The 21,567-nt window shown below is 41.0% G+C and overlaps 1 protein-coding gene across 2 annotated transcripts in view; it reads left to right on the top strand.

The window, feature by feature from the left end:
- The window catches only part of LOC137432600 (phosphatidylinositol 3,4,5-trisphosphate-dependent Rac exchanger 2 protein), a 229,247-nt gene that overhangs the window by 158,970 nt on the left and 48,710 nt on the right, over positions 1-21,567 (top strand). For both annotated transcript variants that reach the window (XM_068124662.2, XM_068124661.2), the window contains exons 28-33: positions 562-644; positions 1,960-2,050; positions 4,191-4,304; positions 6,704-6,745; positions 7,458-7,675; positions 10,309-10,411. In XM_068124662.2, coding sequence (XP_067980763.2) covers positions 562-644; positions 1,960-2,050; positions 4,191-4,304; positions 6,704-6,745; positions 7,458-7,675; positions 10,309-10,411 — 651 coding nt within the window. The remainder of the gene's footprint in view (positions 1-561; positions 645-1,959; positions 2,051-4,190; positions 4,305-6,703; positions 6,746-7,457; positions 7,676-10,308; positions 10,412-21,567) is intronic.

The raw sequence follows: 21,567 nt of genomic DNA, 5'->3' as shown, positions 1-21,567 counted from the left end.
CCGAGATATATTAAAAATTCGTCGCCACACACGGGAAATTGCCGAGATATATTTTCACTTTGCACAAAAATAACATCAAGTAATCGAATCAATAGGAATGTCCTGTGCCTATAACATCGACGTTATAGGCAACGCTGCATCTAGGCATTGTGTAACATCGACGCGGCTTTTGTTTTAATTAAAACTTTTTGTACTTGTTATGTTAAGAGTTCCTTTCTTGGTAAGACACTTGGAGATATTTTATTCACCAATTGATCTTTATTCCCCGAGGCCCTTATTCACCTATCTCTTTATTCAAAGAGGACCTTACTTACTGAGATCTTTATTCTAAAATATCTTACTTTACTGAGGTCTTTATTTGCTGAAATATTTATCCACTGAGGTCTTTATTCAATGAGGTCTTAATCACTCATATCGTAAGTCCCATGCAAAGTTACAAATTGGAGGTTTCAAAATTTTCAGAGTTTCAACTTCAAAGTCCCATCTAGCTTACTCTGATGCAATGAACAATGCTGAACATCTACTGTTATTGATAAAAGCCTTGTTTTTCCTTTATTCCAGGTGAGGATTCTGCAGATAACATGAGTTTGGAGAATGATAAACAAGACAAGATCCAGGGCTACCGAGAACAGCTTTCTAACCAGGTGGGTATCAAGGATCCTTTTTCTTGATAATCTGTGCTGTTTCTTGCGGAGGAATGTCTTGAATATAGAATGGGGAGAGGAGGAGGACTGATAAAAAAAGGTGTGCATGACAACAAAAATGGAAGGAGACTAGGCATTGGTAAGGGATTAGGAGAAACGTTGGGATGGTGGTTACACACACGCATCCTGCATATGTATCCTCCACAGTTGTATGCATCTTGGCACATTCACACATACCCAGGCACATTCACATGCATCTGACCAGACATACAGGCAACCCACCACATGCAGCCCACCACACATAGCCCAGCACATACACATGCAGCTCAGCACACACATCCCAGCGAACATGCACACACATGGATACACACACATGGATACACACACACGCACCTGTACACAATATCCCAATACAGGTACACATATCCTGGCACATGCACATGCAGCCCAGCAAACACACACATATACATGCAGCCCACCACATGTAGCCTAGCACATACACATACAGCTCGGCACACACATCCTAGCACATGCACGCGTATAAACACACGCAGACACCAACACATGCTCACAATATCCCCACGTAGGCACACATAGACTGGCTCATGCACACGCAGTTCAGCATGCATACACATGCACACATAGCCTGGCATGCACATCCCAAAACATCCAAACACATCCCAGCATATGCACATGCAGCCATCCCAGCACTTGCACAAGAGTGCAGCACCCATCGCATCCCAGCACATGTGTATGCAACTGAGCATAATTACATGCACATGCGCACATACCTGGAGTCCAGGACAAACACAGGTAAGATATATCAGAAATATAAACATGTGATTGGCACTCCATGGGCAGGAGTGATCCAGCCACAGTCGTTTCAAACAAAGTTTCTCCTAAAAACTCACAAGGCCTCAAGGGTTTAGATGAGAAAAACCTGCAGTCCAGGGTAAATTGTCCCGACTTTCTCAAGGATTTGGTTACACTGCCACGTTGTTTTGCTTTCCTACTCCAGCTCGCATTTTGGTTTCAAATGTGCTCTCTGATTAACATCCCAACACCACAGAGGACGTGTGTGTTTGATGCCTTCTGCGATATGTATCTATTTCTCCATTTTCACAATTGTTTCGAGGTTGATCAAAATGAAGAAGCGACAATCTGCGGGGATCCAGCCCATCGACACCCTTAACCCGACATTGTCCCTTGTCTGCCATGTTGGCTTTTCCCACTGCCTGTAAACAAGTCTGTTATGCAAAGAGTGCTCTTAATAAAGGGTTGTAATGACATTGCTGGTGCCTTTTTCTTCACTCAGATGGATTTCATTTGTCAGCTGCTCAAAGGCCCGATTGCAGGAAAGGCATTTGATAGAACTGAAAGGTTCACACCTAATTTTACCTTCCAAGGTATTTCACTCCTGTCATTCTCTGCTTGGCTCTCCTGCATTTCCTTCAACCTTTTCAATTCCTTTGACTCTTGTGTCTTTAATTATTTAAGTAACCTTTATGTTTTGTCGATTTTCTTGTGTTCTGTCTTACGATCTTTATGTTGACTATTTTTTTTTCTTCTTTCCATCCTGTCAGCATAACTCTCCTTGTTCATCCTCCTCTTTTTCTTGTGCCATTCATTTACGATATTCCTTCTCTGTATTTGCCCACCTTGCACTTAGATATCTCTCTTCCTCGCTTTGTCCTCTCTTTGTCCTATCTTATCTTTGAGTTGTCTTGCCTGGGTTTGATTCCCAACAAGTTACAAATTCCTGTCCAAATCTCCCTCAATCAAATGTCGTACCTTACCAGCAGGTTCATGAAAGGGTTGGGCCAAAATCTTTCCATGGCCGACCCCACAAGGTGATGGGAATGATTTGGGCCGTTGCGATCCTCTTCAATCCTTCAACTGTGTTCTTCTTCCCATTATCCCTTTATTTCTTTCAATTACTCTCAAATTTGCTATACCTTACTTAGATTTAACTTCTTTTTTTCACAATCATTCTGTCTTTCTTCCTCCCATCTCAACCTCTCTTCCTCTGCCTATTTTGCCACCTCCTTACCTTTTCCTTTTTCAGTTTATTTTCCCTTCCTCTTTTTTGTTTTCTCCCGTCACACAAATCAATTCTCATTCATAACATTTAATCCATTATTTTTCAGATTTATACTTCAACATCCTGTGATGTATTAACAGTTATTTTTTTGTAATTATTTATTTAAGTTACATTTTTCTATTTGTGGTAGAATCCTTGAGACACTTAGTAAGCACAGGCTATAAAGAGATGTCTAAAAAGAAAATAGTTAATAAAGAATTTATCCAAAGTGATTATAAGCAAAAGCATTTCCTCTTTTATTCATTTGTCAATTCATTATTTTTTGTTTAAATGTGTCATTCCTTTAAAAAAACCACAATTTGAATATACTTGAAAACATAATTTACAGCACCAGTGCTAAATGGTGAATGTGTAAGGAAGATCCAACCCAGGACTCAAACCTGTGCACATTATGTCAAATGCTGTAATTTACCTCCTATATATTTGCTGTGCTAACCGAGGGGCCTTTAGAGCATCGTTGAGGCTGAAACCAAATTTGCCACAGCTTGACGCATGTACTACACTGCGAATCTTTTTGCCTCAGGCCTTGTACCACATGGTTAGGTGCTCTCTCTGACACCTGACGGGCAAGCAATTATGTACATCCACAGGGCACACCGGAGGAAAGGAAACCGGTTTGGCTGAATTATCTGCATTTAGGTTCTTTTTGAAGGACAAGGGAAATGGTGGGATGTGATGTAGGGGAGTGGTAGACGAAGGGAAGGAAAGTGGAGGAGCTGAGTAGGATGTAGGTAGTATTACGTTTGGGGAAGGGAAATGGTGGGTTCAGGTGGTGAGAGAAGGGGAGTTGTGGGATGTTAGTGAGGAGTCAATGGGGAGGCAGCAAAGTCGTTTGAATAACAGACTGCTGACTCCTTCAACTTCAACTGCATGTTTAAAACATTCACTTGAATTGTTCACATTTACCCCGCTCACCATCACATCATGGCATTTATCTTTTTTCCTTTTTGATTTGATTTGCCCTTTGTGTTTTCTTTTCTCGAGATTTTCCTCCTGTTGTCAGTATAATTTTAGTACTTTGTTATTATTCCTTTGTCACTTTGTTCTTTTTTGCACCTGCCTTTCCTATCGTTTTTAAAATACATTGTGTACAGAGACGACGGTGCAGGTGCGAGGCGCACCTGCTCACAAAGCAAACGTGCACTTGGCGCACTGACTGCAATGCTTGTTAAAAGTAACATGTAAAGTTTTTCTTCTGAACATGTCATTTGCTTTTGCTGCTTTTAACCCCCGTTGTATTTTCATTCTCCCCATTTTATTCCTACACTTTTATTTTCTCCCTTTCTTTGTTCTTCATTATAATGTCCTTTTCACTCTCCTGCTCTCTTTCATTTTATTTTTTAATTTCCCATCCTTATGCCTGCTCTTTTTCTCAATTTTCTTCTCCCTTATTATTTTCATCACATATTTTATTTTTAGTTCCTTATCTCCTTTTTTCCACGCAGACTTGCTCGAAGAGTTGGATCAAAGTTCAGGATGTACCAGGATGGACATGCAGGTGGCACAGGATTCCGTTGGACTTGGTGCAGCTTTTCAGAGTCTTGAGGTGCTTGTCGAAGGTCTGTCCTCTGGACTCATTTTAATTATGTTTCCCCAAACCACTCTCACATGCTCCATACCATTTCGCTCTTCCTGGTTCATCATCATTCTAATCTGGCTGATGATGTTTGCATTTCTGTGCTTATTGCTGGTCTCTTGTGCATCATAAACCTCCTTCTGCTGCATTCGACAGCCTGTGAATTTGCCAAATAAGGGTGTTTGGAATTCCAGCAGTGCAGAGAAATGGGGATTATTCTGTAATTTTTGTGCACAATGAATGGGCAGGAAGCAGCTTTTATAGTCAAGATGTGTCTGTTATTATTAGAGTCTTGGATTCATGTTTGTTGCTGATTCAGGCATTGTTTAAGCTCTGCAACCTGAAGTATGTTTCCAGACTTTTCTTTGCTTAGAATAAGGGATCCTAGATTACCTTGTCTGACATTGCATCGTTTTCTTTCATGTCTTTAACTTTTTCTTGTATACAAGACTAGCAGGTGTATCCGGCATTGCCCGGTGATGTTCTAATCATGTTGGTATTTTGAAGAAATCCATTTTTATTTTCTAATTTTTGTGGGTGCCTAAAACACTTCCCTGCACCAACTAAGGAAAATTTATATTTAATGTTATAATATTACATACACACACACTACTTGGGGATAATTTAATACCTTTCACTTACACAATACTTTTCACATAGCTACAAAGACTCAGGCACCATCGAGCGATGTTTTTTTTTTTTGTTTGGTTTCTTGTTTTTTTTATTTATTCCAAAAAAATGAACCATTTATTTTTTCGAAAATTTTCAAAAAGATTATTGCCCAAAACACTCCCCGACACTCACTGATGAACCTCTGGAAGTTTGACGAAGATCTGTTCAGCCATCTGAGGAAAATGGCGACATACAGACAGACGAGCGGCTCTCTTATATTATAGAAGACTGGGGCTCATGGAAGAGCGAGGTGACAAAGTAAAAAGGAAAAGAGCTGATTAGTGGGGCAACAGTTTTATTTAGTAGGGCAATGCTCATGGTTGGACAATGGGGCAATTAGTGGAGACAGTAAGTGGGTGAATGAATTGGGGAAACAGCTGGACACAAGCAAAAGAGTGAACGAACAGGAAATGAGAAGAGAAGAGAGAAGGAACACTGAACCCATCAAGTAAGGGGTTGGATTTTGGAGGGTTCCTGGGGTAATAAAGATTATTGATTAGCATAGGGGATGGCATGAGAGAGTTGTGCACTTTTAAAACCTTTACAACTGGGCGATCGCTCTTACACATATCAAATCATTCAGATGTTTGTATCTCTTTTCTTTGCAACATCATTTTTACTTCATTCTCACTGTGCAGTGAAAGAAAGTTGTGCAATTAATCCAATTTGAATTAATTAATGTATCAGGAATAGTTTTACTTCCTTAAAGTTGTTTTTTTTAGTGGCGTCATATCCTTTATAGATCAACCGACTATGCTCCAGGGGTAACTGAAAACTCCTGACATTCCAGTTTAAACTACTAGATTTCAAAAAGTAAATTCATCGCTGCAGTTTTAGGTGGCCCTGGGGTATATATGTAGGCCAGATCCTAGATACGCAATCTACGTGCCATGCACAGCCTCATACACAATGAGTTTAGACAATCGCATGTACACCCACATGGAAAACCACACATGAACATGCACCCACACGCCTCCGCTCGGATACAAAGCAGAATTAAAAAATGAAATAAAGGAAATTATCAAAACATGGCTTGCCATCACATTTTTGATTTTCTGCCTTGTTTCTACCCATCTGAGCACTGAGAAGAGGAAAATAACATCTCGTGCCTGCACACACAAGGAGTGTTTTGCCTATGAGGGAAATGTGTATATCGCTAAGGCGGAAGAGATGGGCCATGCACGTAACGGTGGGATTACGCACCGGAACGGTTACGACTGCATGGCTCATGCAATGCATAAGCAATCTGTTTACCTGTTTACCTGAAGCAAAAATAATTCTGAAAAATGCCTCTGGAAATCATCACCAAATAGTCAATAACTTTTATTCCAAATCTCCCCTGCCCTCACTCCCTTCTCCCCAAGAGGATAACAAAGTGGCAGAAGGAATTTGAGTTGTGTATTGAAAAAGTCATGCGGAAAAAAAGAAAAGGAAAATCCACGACCGTGTGGCATAAACACAGAACAGCGGTTAGGAGGCACTGACCTTTTGGGGTTTGTGGTGTGGATTTTCAGGTCTCCTGATGAAATCTAATCTCGATTTGCTTTGTGCGTGGAAAACAACCACAAAATGATAAATGTGTCAACAACCTTTGCTGAAATTTGTCTCCTGTTCTAGAAATTAAACTGCATGTGAATGTACCTCTGAAGTATTCTTTTATTATTTTTTTGAAAGTGCTGCTTTCACTTATTCTCATCTTTGTATCTCCAGGTGTGAAAAAGCAATTAACTCTGGCCCTGCTGGAAAACACAGGTACGAATTTAGAATTGGGGACATTGAAAAAAAATACTTTAATCAAAAGTTGGCATGAAAAGGTGATTTGAATTTTCAAAGGCGGCTTCAAACAAACAGTCCTTGGACAGGGATTTTTTTTCTAACCTCAGACCACCCACCTCATCCGTTCTCATCTCTTAGCAGAGCTTCCTAACCTCCATCACCTCCATTTCCTCCCGCGAGCTCCTTCTCTTTGCTCTCGTACTCTTTAGGTCATTCCGCACACTTCATGTGGATCCTTCCTATAAGTGTGCTCACTTGGTGCTGCGGTCCATCTGCAAATGATTAAAGCAACCCTGCTCTATGCGACCCCTTGTCTTTTCCTCAAACGTCACCACACGTGCTTTGTCATTCCTGTTTTAGGATAGATTTTTATGAGGCCATTCATGGTTTTTAGTTGTCTGTTTGATATTTCATTCAGTTCGGTGCTCCCTAAACATTTACTATGTGCATGTTTATTGGCTGGGGTGGAGAAAGGGAAATTGGTATATGAAAAATTATTTAGGATTTTTTTGGTGAAATCCATATGTTTGAGCTTGGGGGTGAGGAATGGGGCGTTTTCGTTTCATCACCGATGAGATTTTGCAAACATGAACACCGATTGTATACAGCAATGAAGTGTTGTTTTGAACGAATCGGACTGTACAATTGAGCGACTGCATGTGTACCGTGTTTGTTAATGCTCCCACAGACGTAAGACAGCAGGCCTGGAGGGACACGGCCTTTTGTCAGGCTCTAGGATCGACGATTGCTGTGTTCACAGAGCAGCTTCAAGCCGCATTGTCTGGGGCCTACAGGGCAGACCGTGAAGGCCGAGGAGAGGGCTCAGACCTGAGTCGGGCCTGGCTGGAGCAGCTCGGAATGCTGGGACTCCTTGTGTGCTTTCGCTCTCTGTTGTCACCTTCACAGGTCGATTATAACTTTTGTAGTGACAAGTAAATTCCCATTGAGCTTGACACAAACACTTGGCTGAAAATGGTTTTGGTATTCAGCACCATTTCCTTGGGCGTGCCACCAAACAGACACCCAATCTTATTGTGCAATTAAAGCCTGCCATTGGTCGTTTATCGATGCACATGCAGATTATGTATAAACTTTTTTTTTTTTAAATCTTTTGGCTAGTCTCAGGAGAGCACAACAATCCTGAAACATGCTTTCACTCACTGCTTAGCATGGAATTACAAGAAAGCTCTTGGAATATTGCTAGGCAACACATAGGCCATGATACAAATTGCAGAACTTGGATGCAAGTTAAAGGGAAATATATGATTAGGTTGTTCATAGATATGGTTTTGAAATACCACATTTTAGGCATGGCTTATTCGGAATAATTTATATTGCAATAGTTATCATACAAGCATACATACGAGACCCCTAAGTGAAAGTGAAAGAAAAAAAGCCAGTCTGAAGATGAGATTTTAAAAAAGCCACTCCAAAGCCAGTCGCCGACTAGGCATCCTCCGTATTGCGAAGTCCTTCCTTGGCACACCTGAGCTCCTCACCACATACAAGGCTTTCATCCGCAGCTCAATGGAATACTGTTCTCCCCTCCGGGCCGGTGCTCCTGCCTCACACCTAGCTCGGCTTCACGCTGTTGAAACCAAAGCTTTCAGGTTCATTGGAATCTCCCGCAATGAAGCTAACTCCGAGGCCCTTTGTCTCACTCACCGCAGGCAGGTTGGTGGTCTTTTTGTCTTCTATCGACTCCTCTCCAGCCTTGCTCCCACAGCTCTGTCTGTGTTCTGTCCCCCAAATATTCCTACAGGTCGCACAAGATCTGCCAGCAACCCTCTTCTGGTGAAACTGCCAAAATCAAGACTCTCTACTTACCTTCACTCTTTCATTCCTCTTTACTCCCACCTCTGGAACAAACTCCCTCACTCTCTTCAATCCCACTCCTCCCTCCAGGTCTTTAAAACAGGTGTTCACCACCATCTCTTATCTTCCCCCATCCAAAACGTTGATCTTTTCTACCTCCGTTAATTCACCCCAGATCCACTTTTTTGGAAATACCGACTTCTTTCCTGGAAGTCCTAGCAGTGTCCATGTGTTTTATACTTCTCCCACCCCCTCTCCCCTTCCCATGCCTCCTGCCCCCAAGCCCTTTCCCTCCCACAGACCTCCCACTGTCCCTGTTCTCTACTGCTGTACTTGTGTGCTTCCCTCTCTCTCCCCATCTTGTCTCACGCTCCCTTCATTATATGTTTTATGTGTCCGTTTGTTTTTTTGTGATTAATGTTAGCTCTTACATGAGCCTCAATCTTGTACACACAAAAAAAAGAAAAGTACAGACAGCTCGCTGTATGTGCACATGCAAATGACGTTGCACTGACATTTGACTCAGACGCAGTCTCCACTTCGTCCATTGCACATTTTAGTTTGGTACTAGATTTTATCCTCTATGCAGTCTAATTAGACAGGTCAGATGCAAGCATGCTACCAATTGATCTACCTTGCCACCCCTCAGCCTACAACACCACCCAGCCTATATTGGAGGACTCTCATCCAAATACGAATTGGGCTTACCCCCTGCCTAGCTTCCAGTATTAGAGGGGATCGGGAGTATTCAAGCCAATAGGTCACAGACAAGCTTTGGCTGCAACTCTCACCAAATTGAAAATTCCCTGAATTTGTTACGTGCAGGGTTGGTTATGTCACCTCGTTACGATGCTTCCTGGTCTACAACCACTATGATGGCCAATGAGCCCTCCATGCACTGAGCTTCCAACTCAAGATCAGATCAAAGCAGATATAGATTGGGTGCCATGAGATTTAATGGCATATCTCCAAGCAAAGCATCATAAACTCACACATATGTACCAAGGTATTCCTCTAAAGTAATTCCATGGCACTATTTTCAACAAAAGAACACAAGAGTGGCAGTCGTATTAGTTTAACGACACAATTTGGGGTTGTTTCCGCTCATCAAGATGAAAAACGAACATGGGCTTGGATCTACAGAATCCCTAGCAGCAAAGTGTCGAGCCGGTAGTGTCCGGCGGTGTGGCTGAGCCGCAGGCAGTTATAAACGTCCTGCCAGATTGTCCACGGGTCACGGCGGCCCCACAGAGTGCGACCGCCTGCTTGTCATTAGTCCTTCTACTGAGAGGAATTCTGACTCGATTTTAGTGTTTGCGGCATCTGTTAAAATAAATGTCGTTTTAAAACGGAGTTTTTATTCTGGCCACGATCATTGTAACATGTGCAGCTTTTCTTTCGTAAACAAACTTTCTTGCGCATCAAAACAAGAGCATCGCCTTACAATTGACGGTTTTCGATGCGGTGTCCAGTTGGTTCATAATCGAACCACAATACTCCGTAGCTCTGAGTTTGATTTCGGAAACATTTTGATTGCAACAATAACAACAACAACAACAACACCAATGACCAGTTTTGTAAATAAATAAATAAAAAAGATTGAATTCTTGTTTTTTGTCTTTAATCTTTCCTTCCTGCTGGTTAAATTCTTCACCACATTTTGTTTTCCTGTTTTCGGCCTTTCTTTAATCAGGCTTCCAAAAACTTTTTTTCATTTCTTGCAGGTGGAAGAGTGCAGCATGCTGCAAGACACTGCTCTGGCGATCAAAGACCTCGAGAAGGTTTCCCTCGTTTTTCACCAGGAAGAGAAGCAGCTTCTCGTTGCAAGTACGTCACCTTCTGCATACTGCAGCGACAAACACTTCCGATTCTGTTAATCGTTTAAATCATTTCACCCACAGTTTTCCAGGGTGTCATCGTTGCTCATTGAAAATGTGTCGGCTTTGTCGTGTAACTTTGAGAAAAGCAAGCAAGAACGGGCTAAGAAATGGAGATACCCATAACGAATTGCTTGGTATACCTGGTGTTGGCCTAATGGTTAGGGCGGAAGGCTTGGGATCCTAAGGTCCTGAGTTTCGAATCCTGTTCAGCTGTTGAATTAATACCAGGTGGGCTTGACTCAGCCCGTCATCCTTCTGACACAAAATGAGTACCAACTCACTGGGTCCTCTCAAGGAGGTTGGTGGCACGATTTGCACTCCAGCTGCTGTAAAAACGCCTCATCCTGCAGCACACAGTAGTGTGTGTCAGGATGGTGCTGAGGAGTCGTCCAAGGACGCAGCGACGTTCTGATCCAGCCTACGCTCCTATATATATATATATACATAGATATAATTCCTTGGTAATGCAAGTCAACTAATGGGCAAGGAAAGCCACAATCATACATAGTGCGTTTGAATCCACTCGATGCAATTACTGCACGTTTTCAAAAGTACGAAAGAATAACAAGATGGATATCACGCAAGAAGCAAATGAGTCGATATAAATTATAATATCATCATAATTTCATTCCACTTCGCTAAATATCAGTGCAAATATAATACATCTCGAAAATTCATTTCCTGGCTTCAATTTCAGCTCGTGAGGCCATTGACTGTGTTTGGTAGTGGAGGGTATTTAAAATAAAAAAGAATAAGTAGCCATTGGTGCTTTTTTCGAATCACTGCTTGTGAAGAGCCATCTCAGCTTTCAAAAGGCTCCCCAGGCTGCCTAAGGCTGGCCCTGATTGCAGGAACAGAGAGGAAATGAGGAACGAATGACAGATGGAAACGTTTTTCAGAGAGACCCCTCTTTCCAACCAGTCTCCTTTCACTTTGAATCTTTTGGATGGCAAAGCCTTCTCCTGGTTTTTCTTTTTAATGAACACTCTTTCTATGCCTTCAGTAGAGTGACAGCTAGCACACGAGGGATGAGGCAGGGATGAAAAGATGTGTGTGTGTGTGTGTGTGTGTGTGTGTGTGTGTGTGTGTGTGTGTGTGTGTGTGTGTGTGTGTGTGTGTGTGTGTGTGTGTGTGTGTGTGTGTGTGTGCGCGTGTGTGTGTGTATATATATATATATATATATATATATATATATATATATATATATATATATATATATATAATATATATATATATATATACAGTCACGTGAAAAAGCAAGAACACCCCATGTAAAGTTTTGACTTTTTCAACATATTTCAACATGCAGCGATTTGATCTTCATTTCAACAATATTGAAAGATAAAGGTGATATAATATAACAAATATCATGAAACATTTACATTTTGTAGTCCATTGTATAATTTAAATAAACATAAATGCAAATTTTGCATGTGGAAAAAGTAAGTACACCCCATGAAATGTTTTTTAAATCTTTTTAACATATGTGGACATATCAATATTTGATCTTCATTTAAACAGTATCGAGAGATAAAGGTGATCTAATTGAACAAAAAACAATGAAAAATTGGCTTTGCAATAATTTATTCAACAAAAAATTAACAGATGCCATTTCCTTCTGTGGAAAAAGTAAGTGCACCCCTGGCTCCAATAGGTGGTATTGCCCCCTTTGGCAGAAACAACCTCAAGTAGGTGTTTCTTATAACTGTCTACCAGTCTCTGTCATCGACTGGGAGAAATTTTTGCCCACTCCTCCATGCAGAATTCTTACAGCTGTGCGATGTTTGAGGAGTTTCTTGCATGCACAGCTCGTTTCAAATCCCCCCACAACATCTCGATGGGATTTAGATCCGGGCTTTGACTTGGCCATTCCAGAACCCTCCATTTCTTTCTTTTCAGCCATTCCTTGGTGGATTTACTGGTATGTTTACAGTCATTGTCATGTTGCAAGGTCCACCTTCAGTTGAGCTTCAACTTTCCGACAGATGGCCTCACATTATCCTCAAGCACCCTCTGGTACAATGAAGAATTCATAGTGGATTCTATGATGGTCAGCTGCCCAGGCCCTGATGCAGCAAAGTTGCCACAAACCATAATATTTCCACCACCATGCTTTACAGTTGGTATCAGGTTCTTGTGATCAAATGCTGTCTTTGGTTTTTGCCAAACATGTCTTCTGGTACTGTGGCCAAATAGCTCTACCTTTGACTCATCTGTCCAGAGCACATTGTTCCAGAAGTGCTGGTCTTTGCCTAGGTGTTCATTGGCAAACTTTAGTCTTGCCCTGATGTTCTTTCTGGACAGCAAAGGTTTCCTCCTGGCGCACCTCCCATGTAGATCAAATTTGTGCAGCTCTTTCTTATGGTGGACTCGTGCACTTTGACATCAACAGTGGCAAGAGCTACCTGTAGGTCCCGTGATGACATTCTGGGGTTCTTCGAGACTTCTTTCAGCATCTTGCGTTCTGCTCTCTGGCTGAACTTGCTGGGGAGGCCCGGCCTGAACAAGTTGGCAGTTGTTTGGAATCTTCTCCACTTGTAGATGATCTTCCGGACAGTCGAATGATTGATTTCAAATTGTTTGGAGATCTTTTTAAAACCCTTCCCAGACTCGTAGGCATCTATAACCTTCTTTCTGAAGGCCTCAGAGAGCTCTTTTGATCTAGGCATGGTGACGCTGCACACTTCAACAACAAAGAGCAAACTAAACGAAATGTCTGAGGTTTAAATAAGACAGGTTCTTGGTGTCTGAGCCACCTGAGCTGGTGTACCTGATTCTAATTTTAGGTATTTGAAGTAGTGATAAATGTAGGGGTGTACTTACTTTTTCCACATGTGAAATTTGCATTCATGTTTATTTAAATTATACAATGGACAACAAAATGTAAATGTTTCATGATATTTGTTATGTTATATCACCTTTATCTATCAATATTGTTGAAATGAAGATCAAATAGCTGTATGTTGAAATATGTTGAAAAAGTCAAAACTTTACATGGGGTGTTCTTGCTTTTTCACGTGACTGTATATATATATATATATATATATATATATATATATATATATATATATATATATATATATATATATAATTATATATATATATATATATATATATATATATATATATATATATATATATACATATATATATCGAGCTCAAGCCCCATCACTGCAGTGAGTACCAGGAAAAGCAAGTGCCACTCCAGCTATACCTGCATGCATCCTGCCCAAACGGAAATGCCTGCCACACATTAACCTGTCTGTAGCACACAGAACATGTCTGGGAGCAGCCAGGAACAGTTTAAATTTAAAATGGCTCTTCTGGCTAAACAGTTGCATGGGCTCTGCCTATTCGGCATGCCCTTAGCTGAGCTACATCCCACTACATCTCCGTATGATTATACTGCAGCCAATACCGAGAGGATAATTTAAATCTCAATTTTATAGACCAGTTCACTCCATTCCCTCTCTGGGGTTCTTTTTCTGGGATGTAGTCTGTGAGTTGCATCAATTTCAGCATTCTCGCACACCTATAAACCATTCAGTGTTTGTGAGTGGTTAGAAAGGACTCTTTATCCAATATATATATATATATATATATATATATATATATATATATATATATATATATATATATATATATATATATATATATATGCAGTCGTGGACAAAAATATTGGCACCCTTGCACCTTTTTCAAATAACTCCATTTTCTCTGAAAAATAAGTTGAAATTTTCAAAGGTATTTGGTCTCCACAATTCTTTATTTTACTGTAAATATAACAGAACGTTTGTTTTTGATTCAGAAATTAATATATCCTTTTAAATCAGAAAATAAAAAGAAATTGCATTGACAAAATTATTGACACCCATGACTTAATATTTGGTAGCACGGCCTTTGGACAAAATAACACCAGTCAAGCGCTTCCCATAGCCATGAATGAGCTTCCTACAACTCTCGACTGGCAGTTTGGCCCACTCTTCTTGTGCAAACTGCTCCAGTTCTCCCAGATTTGAAGGGTGTCTTCTCCCAACTGCTGTTTTCAGATCTCCCCACAGGATATCAATGGGATTTAGATCTGGACTCATTGCTGACCACTTCCGAACAGTCCAGCGTTTTGTCTTGAACCATTCCTGGGTGCTTTTTGATGTGTGTTTGGGATCATTGTCCTGCTGCAAGACCCATAAACTTTGATGGACACCCAGCTTTCTGACACTATGTTGAACATTGCGCTCCAAAATGCCTTGGTAATCTCCTGATTTCATGATGCCATGCACACATTCAAGGCACCCAGTGCCAGAGGCAGCACAGCAACCCCAAAACATCACTCAACCTCCTCCATGTTTGACTGTAGGGAAGGTGTTCTTTTATTTGAAGGCTTCATTTTGTTTTCTGTAAACATAGTGTTGATGTGCTTTACCAAAAAAGCTCAAATTTGGTCTCATCTGGCCACAGCACATTCTCCCAGAAGGATTTAGGCTTGTTCAGGTATGTTTTGGCAAGCTCCAGTCGGGCTTTCTTATGTCTGTCTCTCTCAGCAGTGGGGTCCTCCTGGGTCTCCTACCATCCCCTTTCATTGAGTTGGTGACGGATGGTGCGAGTTGAAAATGTCGTACCTTGTGTCTGAAGGTCAGCTTGAATCTGTTTGGCAGTTGATCGAGGTGCTTTCTCCACCATTCGAACAATCCTTCGCTGCAATCTTTGATCACGTTTTCTCTTGCGGCCACGTCCAGAGAGGTTGGCTGCAGTGCCATGGGCCTTAAACTTCCTGATAACATTGCATACGGTGGACACATGAAAATCAAGGTCTCTGGAGATGGACTTGTAGCCTTGAGATTGTCCACGCCTGGCTACAATCTTGTGGCTGACCTCCTCAGACAATTATCTGGTTTTCTTTCTTTTCTTCATCCTCTTTGCAGTACACACAGTGACACAAAACAGCAGAATGACTCATTTTCTTTTTTCAAACTGGTTGATTGAGTGATTTTTATGTTGCAGGCACCTGCAACATACCATAGGTGAGGTCAATTCCAAAGTAAATGAGAATCACCTGCTTGAAATCTAATTATTTCTAACAACTTCTAAAAGGTGCCAATAATATTGTCTGGCCCATTTTAGGATTTCTGTGTGGAATAAGCGAAGATTTAGTAACTTTTTAATCTTTTTTTTTTTTGCTCCACTGCAAACAAATGAAATACATATGTGGATACCAAAATATTTTTTTATTTCAACAATTTTCTGGAAGAAATGGTGCATTATTTGAAAAAAGTGCAAGTGTGCAAATATTTTTGGCCACGACTGTATATATACAGTATATGGTATATGCAAAGGCGTCAATCCTGGCAGAGGCAAGGGGAGGGGGCGTGTTTGGACACCACCCATCATAAAAGGTTGGGGTGAAGATGTCATTTCATCCCTCCTACCCCCGCCTACCCCCTCCCCCCAAAATTTATTGATTCAAAAAAAACTTTGAATAATGCATGATTTCCACATTGAAAACACAAATTGAGCAACTCTGATGGCAATATGTTTTGAGGAAAGACTTTTGTGACGGTTCAGTATAGACAGTGTGTGTGTGATGTCACCACATTTGTGATCTGCCACCTTAAATTACAAACAAACAAAGCAAAACTGCATGTAGACTGCATCATTCCCCTCGCCTGAGTTGTGGGTATTGCATTTGAGGCCGTTGTTTGTTTGTTTGTTTGTGCGCACAGAATAAATATTATTTTCTCTGCAACCATTTGTCCGATTGACAGGAAATTTTCACCATCGATGCAACTCCACCTGTATAATTTTTAAATTCTAATTATGACGTCATACGCCACGTGGTACGGGCGCCATCTTAGAAAAACCGAAAATTTTTGCACCTCTATCTCTGAAAGCGCGGCATAGAAAAAATTGAGACATGGCTCATTGTAAAGAACTCTCCATGGGGAATAAAATATGTTAATGATGATGTCATAGGTGCCTCCATTATGACGTCATAATTCGACAAGTAAAAAAACTTCATCCGATCAAGATGAAATTTCTTGAGCATCATCTGGGGATAAATTGGTGGAGAAAAAAATAATTATGACGTCATCGGTCACGTGGTTCAGCCGCCATATTTGTTTTTAACACAAAAGCCATAAAAACCACTGAAAACACATCCTGGTGAGGGTCTGCAATCTCTGATTGCTCTTTCTTGTTGTCTTTACATTTGTTATAATCGGAGTTTAAACTGGATTTTCGTGCTGTATTTTGTTGCAATCGTGCCGATAGGGATGATTGGTTGTAGTATCATAGACTTTGTATAAGCAACAATATATATATTTCTAGTTTAACAATAAAGATTTCAACAATATAAAGATTTATGAGGGGTGTTTCGGAGGGATTCAGAATGAGTCACTCACAGTGGGCCAAAAAATGGCAAATTTGTGTTTGATTTCTCAATATTGAATTACGTCAAACTAGACTCGGTGTAATGGTGTAAAACTAGTGTAATGGTTAAGAGCGTCTGATCTGAATGTGGGAGGTGGGGATTCAAACCTCTGCTTTGTCATACCAAACACTTTATTTTTTTTAAAGGTACATGCTGCGTCCTTGCTTAACACTCAGCATGTAAAAGGATGGAACAAGATCAAATATTGCTGGGAAGTCAATGGCAAACCACCAGCATGATATTGGCCAAGAAACTGCTCTGGCAGCACCAACACTGTAATTCAAATTATGTACATGACGTAAGGTGTGTGTGTGTGTGTGTCCGTGTCCGTGTCCGTGTCACTGTCAGTGTCCGGGTTCAGTTCCTTCACAGACTGGGTGTTGCTTTAAAGACAGCATGTTGCATCATAGCTTGGGCCAATCCTCGGATAGATGTTAAGCTGGGTGACCTGTCTGCTATAATTATTTGTTTTGTTGGTATCTTTCACATTAGTTGGTTTTTTTTTTTGGAAGAGTTGGTGAGAAAAGATAACGGGTTGGGGCCGGATAAACATCCAAGAGAGGGAGGTGGCAAAGCAGATAGCATGATAAACATGATGGTAACATATATAACATCATCTTTATCTGCTCTGTCAACATGAGTCCATGTCATTAATGTATTACAGGCCTAGCTTTTCTCGTACAACGTGATAGCCCTTCTTCATACAAACAGCTACACCACAGATAACTTCTGGACCATGCTGTATTTCGCAATTCTTACGGGTCTCTGTTGCCTATAATCTGCACTATTACAATATCGCTCCCGAGACAAAATGTCGAACATATCGACATACCCATGCTTCGGGACAAGCTTTGACTCTCATTGTTTAGCCATATCAAAGCACAATAACACAAATTTTCTACTTCACCGATCGTGAATGGACGTTCCTCGTTTATTATATGGTTTGTGGCACGGGATCGTTTGTGCGCACAAGTTGCTGACATGACTGAACACCCTCCATAGTTGATGTAATCTTTTTTTTATTATCTGTGAAGTACAACCGGAAGTTACATTCTCTTGGCTGAGATCACTTCCACGTGCACGATGATGAAAAGTAACCATGCTTATGGGTAAGGAAAATCTCTATTGCCTGCACAAACAAATCTGCACAAATACTCACTTCAAAATACAAAGCAGATGAACCAAAAATTACTGGAAGACGAGAGCACCCTGGCAGTTTCATACATCCTACATTCACAACTATGAATACTATCGTTAAAGTTACTGCCAAGTGATTGATGTTGCCATCAATAGATTACAGCAGCGCTTCACGGTCAAGGCATCACTGGTAATTCATGCTATGGAGCGAATCATAATTGCTAGCTGGAAAGAGGAAGGAGTTTCAGAAGAGGACTTGTAAACTATATATATATATATCTTTGTAAACTATATATAACTATATGTATCATTCGGTTGGCGAACAAAATGATATATAGTAATTTCACTACTTCCAACCCAGGTCGACTCCATGTAGTGGATGGAAACAAGAGGTAATGTACCGTGTGGCAGGTGGTGCTTATCGCTCCCAGTAAGGTGCAGCACTGGCTGTATGGGACACCTTACTGGTGGTTCTCCACTCACAGTATGGAGTCGCATCACAACTGATATATATATATATATATATATATATATATATATATATATATATATATATATATATATATATATATATATATATACATACATACATACATACATACTATCGAACCCCGCTATTCGCGGGGGATACGTTCCTTGAAAATCCCGTGAATTGCGAAACCGCGAATAAGAGGGCATTGTTTCAATTGAAAAAGGGGGGGATCAGTTCCCGAATCGTGAAAATCTGCAAATAGTGACGAATTAAACCACGAGTGGCGAGGCAAAATCCCCAAATGATGAGGCAAAATCCCCAAATGGTGAGGCAAATCCCGAGAATGTTGGCAATAATCCACGAATGTCACTGAAAATCTGTGAATGCTGTTGCAATGAGGAAAAGGGAGACAGCTAATAGCACTAATAGATACTGTGGAGTGTTTTCATCCTGAACAGTACCTCGCAGGGATGACGTGTTATGCAGCTGATGGGATATCCCGTGAAACATTGTTTACCTGTGAATGGCGGCGGGATATCGCATGGAGCTGTTCACAGTGTGAATGGCAGGATATCCCACAAGAGCCATGAAAACGTGAAACATACGGCAGTGAACGCAGAAGCAGGTCATGCTCATGGCTTTTATAAGATGTTTTTGTGTATGTCCAGCTGCTTTATGCATGGCTGGGGAAAGATTGGTTTTATAAATGTGTCAAGCTCGCGGCTCGTGAAGTTTTATATTATTATTATTCTTTTTTGCGCCGCTGAAAAACCGCGAATTTGTGAGACACTTCCACGAATAGAGAAACAGGTCACATTTTATCAATGGTTGCAGATCCGCAGGCAATGGCAGATCAATGGAGGAAAAGACTTCCACGGACAGAGAGAAAGGAAACGTTTTAACGATTTGATTTATTTTCAAATATTTACAATGTAATTATTTCAATAGGAAAGAAAAACGGGCGAGAAGCAGGAACTTAGTTTATTCTACGCCTTATTACGATTACAATAAAATGAACATTACATGGGCCCAGCACACTTTCACAGGGGAGGGGAACGGACGAACGTTGGAAACCTGATAGCACAAATGCTCCGGATGCCTCTCCTTGCGACGTCCCCCGTCTCAGTGTCGCCACTGAGCAGCACGAACAGGTAATGACGATCCCAGCACGGACAGGCAGAGTGAGGTCGATCGTCAGCACGGCAGAGTGACCCAGGCCCCAAGGGAGGAGCACACGTGCTAGGTCATCAATCCTGGCACCAAGAGAGGAGCACACATGCTCAGTGAACCCAGCAGAGTGAGAGGCCCAGAGTCGACAAAGAGACAGGCCCAGAGTGTAGCAATCCTGCAGACGCGTGGTAAGTGCACAAGAGACAGGCCCAGAGTCGAACAATGCAGGTGTAGAGGCCTGCAAGAGGGAGACCAGCCAAGAGCAAAATGTCCACGTGCTGAGTGGGCTGAGAGAGAGCGGCCAGAGAGAGAATCAATATCTTTTAATCTCCCTTTGTTCACACTCCCTATTGGTGGAGCCCGATACTCTGCCCCACAAGCTCCCTCAAAGTGATTCAGGCTCTGATTGGTGGGTTTCTGAGCCTGGACACCACGGTGTGCTGCCTGGTGCATTGCCTGGTAAATTATCCCTTATGAGAGGAGGATCTATCTTTCCTTTCCCCAATGCATAAAGACATACTAACCCGAAATAAGGGGAAGGGGCTAAGATAATGGTCTGCTATGAAATAACTATTCTAAGGGACCTGTATCGTGATTGCCATTACTTTTTAGTGTTTTCCCAAAACCACAACTATATATATATATATTATATATATATATATATATATATATATATATATATATATATATAATAATAATAATTCATTTATTTTGTATAGCGCTTTTCCAGAAGCCCAAAGGTTGCACTTGACCATATATATATATATATATATATATATATATATATATATATATATATATATATATATATATATATATATATATATATATATATATATATATATGTATACACGTGTATATATTATATATATATATATATATATATATATATATATGTATACACGTATATATATATATATATATATATATATATATATATACATATATATATATATATATATATATATATATATATATATATATATATACACACAAGTTCAATACACACCTGGTCACAAGTGTGCCGCACTGACCGGGTCCTCAGTCGAGGTCCTCAGCATCAACCCGTTTCGGCCCTTCAACCTTGATATGGTCAGCTAAGGTGGGCCAGCAGGGGCACATCCACATCCACATGCAGCAACTGCACCTGGATGCGTACATACCCCCACCCCCAGCCAGTGCGAACAACAACAACAACAACAACACCTCCACATCCAAAATCCATAGCACCAAACAAACATGGTGGAACACTCAAACACCCACCTTTATACCATTCACCACTCACCAACAAAACACACCAGATCATTTATACACACACACACACATACACACACACACACACACACACACACACATACACACACATACACACACATACACACACATACACACACATACACACAGAACACCAACCAACCAACCACCTACCCTTACATCATACACCACTCAACACACAAAAACACACATTCATGCAAAAATTAATTGATGCAAAAACACACACCCTCACCCACTCACTCATATACACAAAATAAGAAATAATAATGGTAACAAAAAAACAAACAAACAAAAAAAAACACACACACACACACAACCAACCTACACTGTTCGATGTGCCTCCATAAACTTCCTCCATATCCAAAATGAGCCTTTCAAGGCAACCTGGGCCACCTTGTCACACATCCTCCTTCTTTCTGTCCCACACACTCCCAGCCTCGCAAGAAATGCAGAAAAAGGAATTGCCAATATACCCTCTACACCCCACCTCAAATGGCTGACATGAAACTCGCCAACCCTTCTCCCAGCACTCTGCCTCCAGCTCACTGTACTTTCCTCTCTTCCTCTCGTGCACCTCCTCCATGTTCTCTTCCCGAGGTACCGACAACTCCCCTAAGATGAC

The sequence above is a fragment of the Myxine glutinosa genome, chromosome 8 (assembly GCF_964187855.1).
Source record: "Myxine glutinosa chromosome 8, kmMyxGlut1.1, whole genome shotgun sequence".
NCBI classification, from domain to species: Eukaryota; Metazoa; Chordata; class Myxini; order Myxiniformes; family Myxinidae; genus Myxine; species Myxine glutinosa.
The sequence above is the reverse complement of the archived record's forward strand: the minus strand, read 5'-3'. Positions and strand labels throughout refer to the sequence as shown.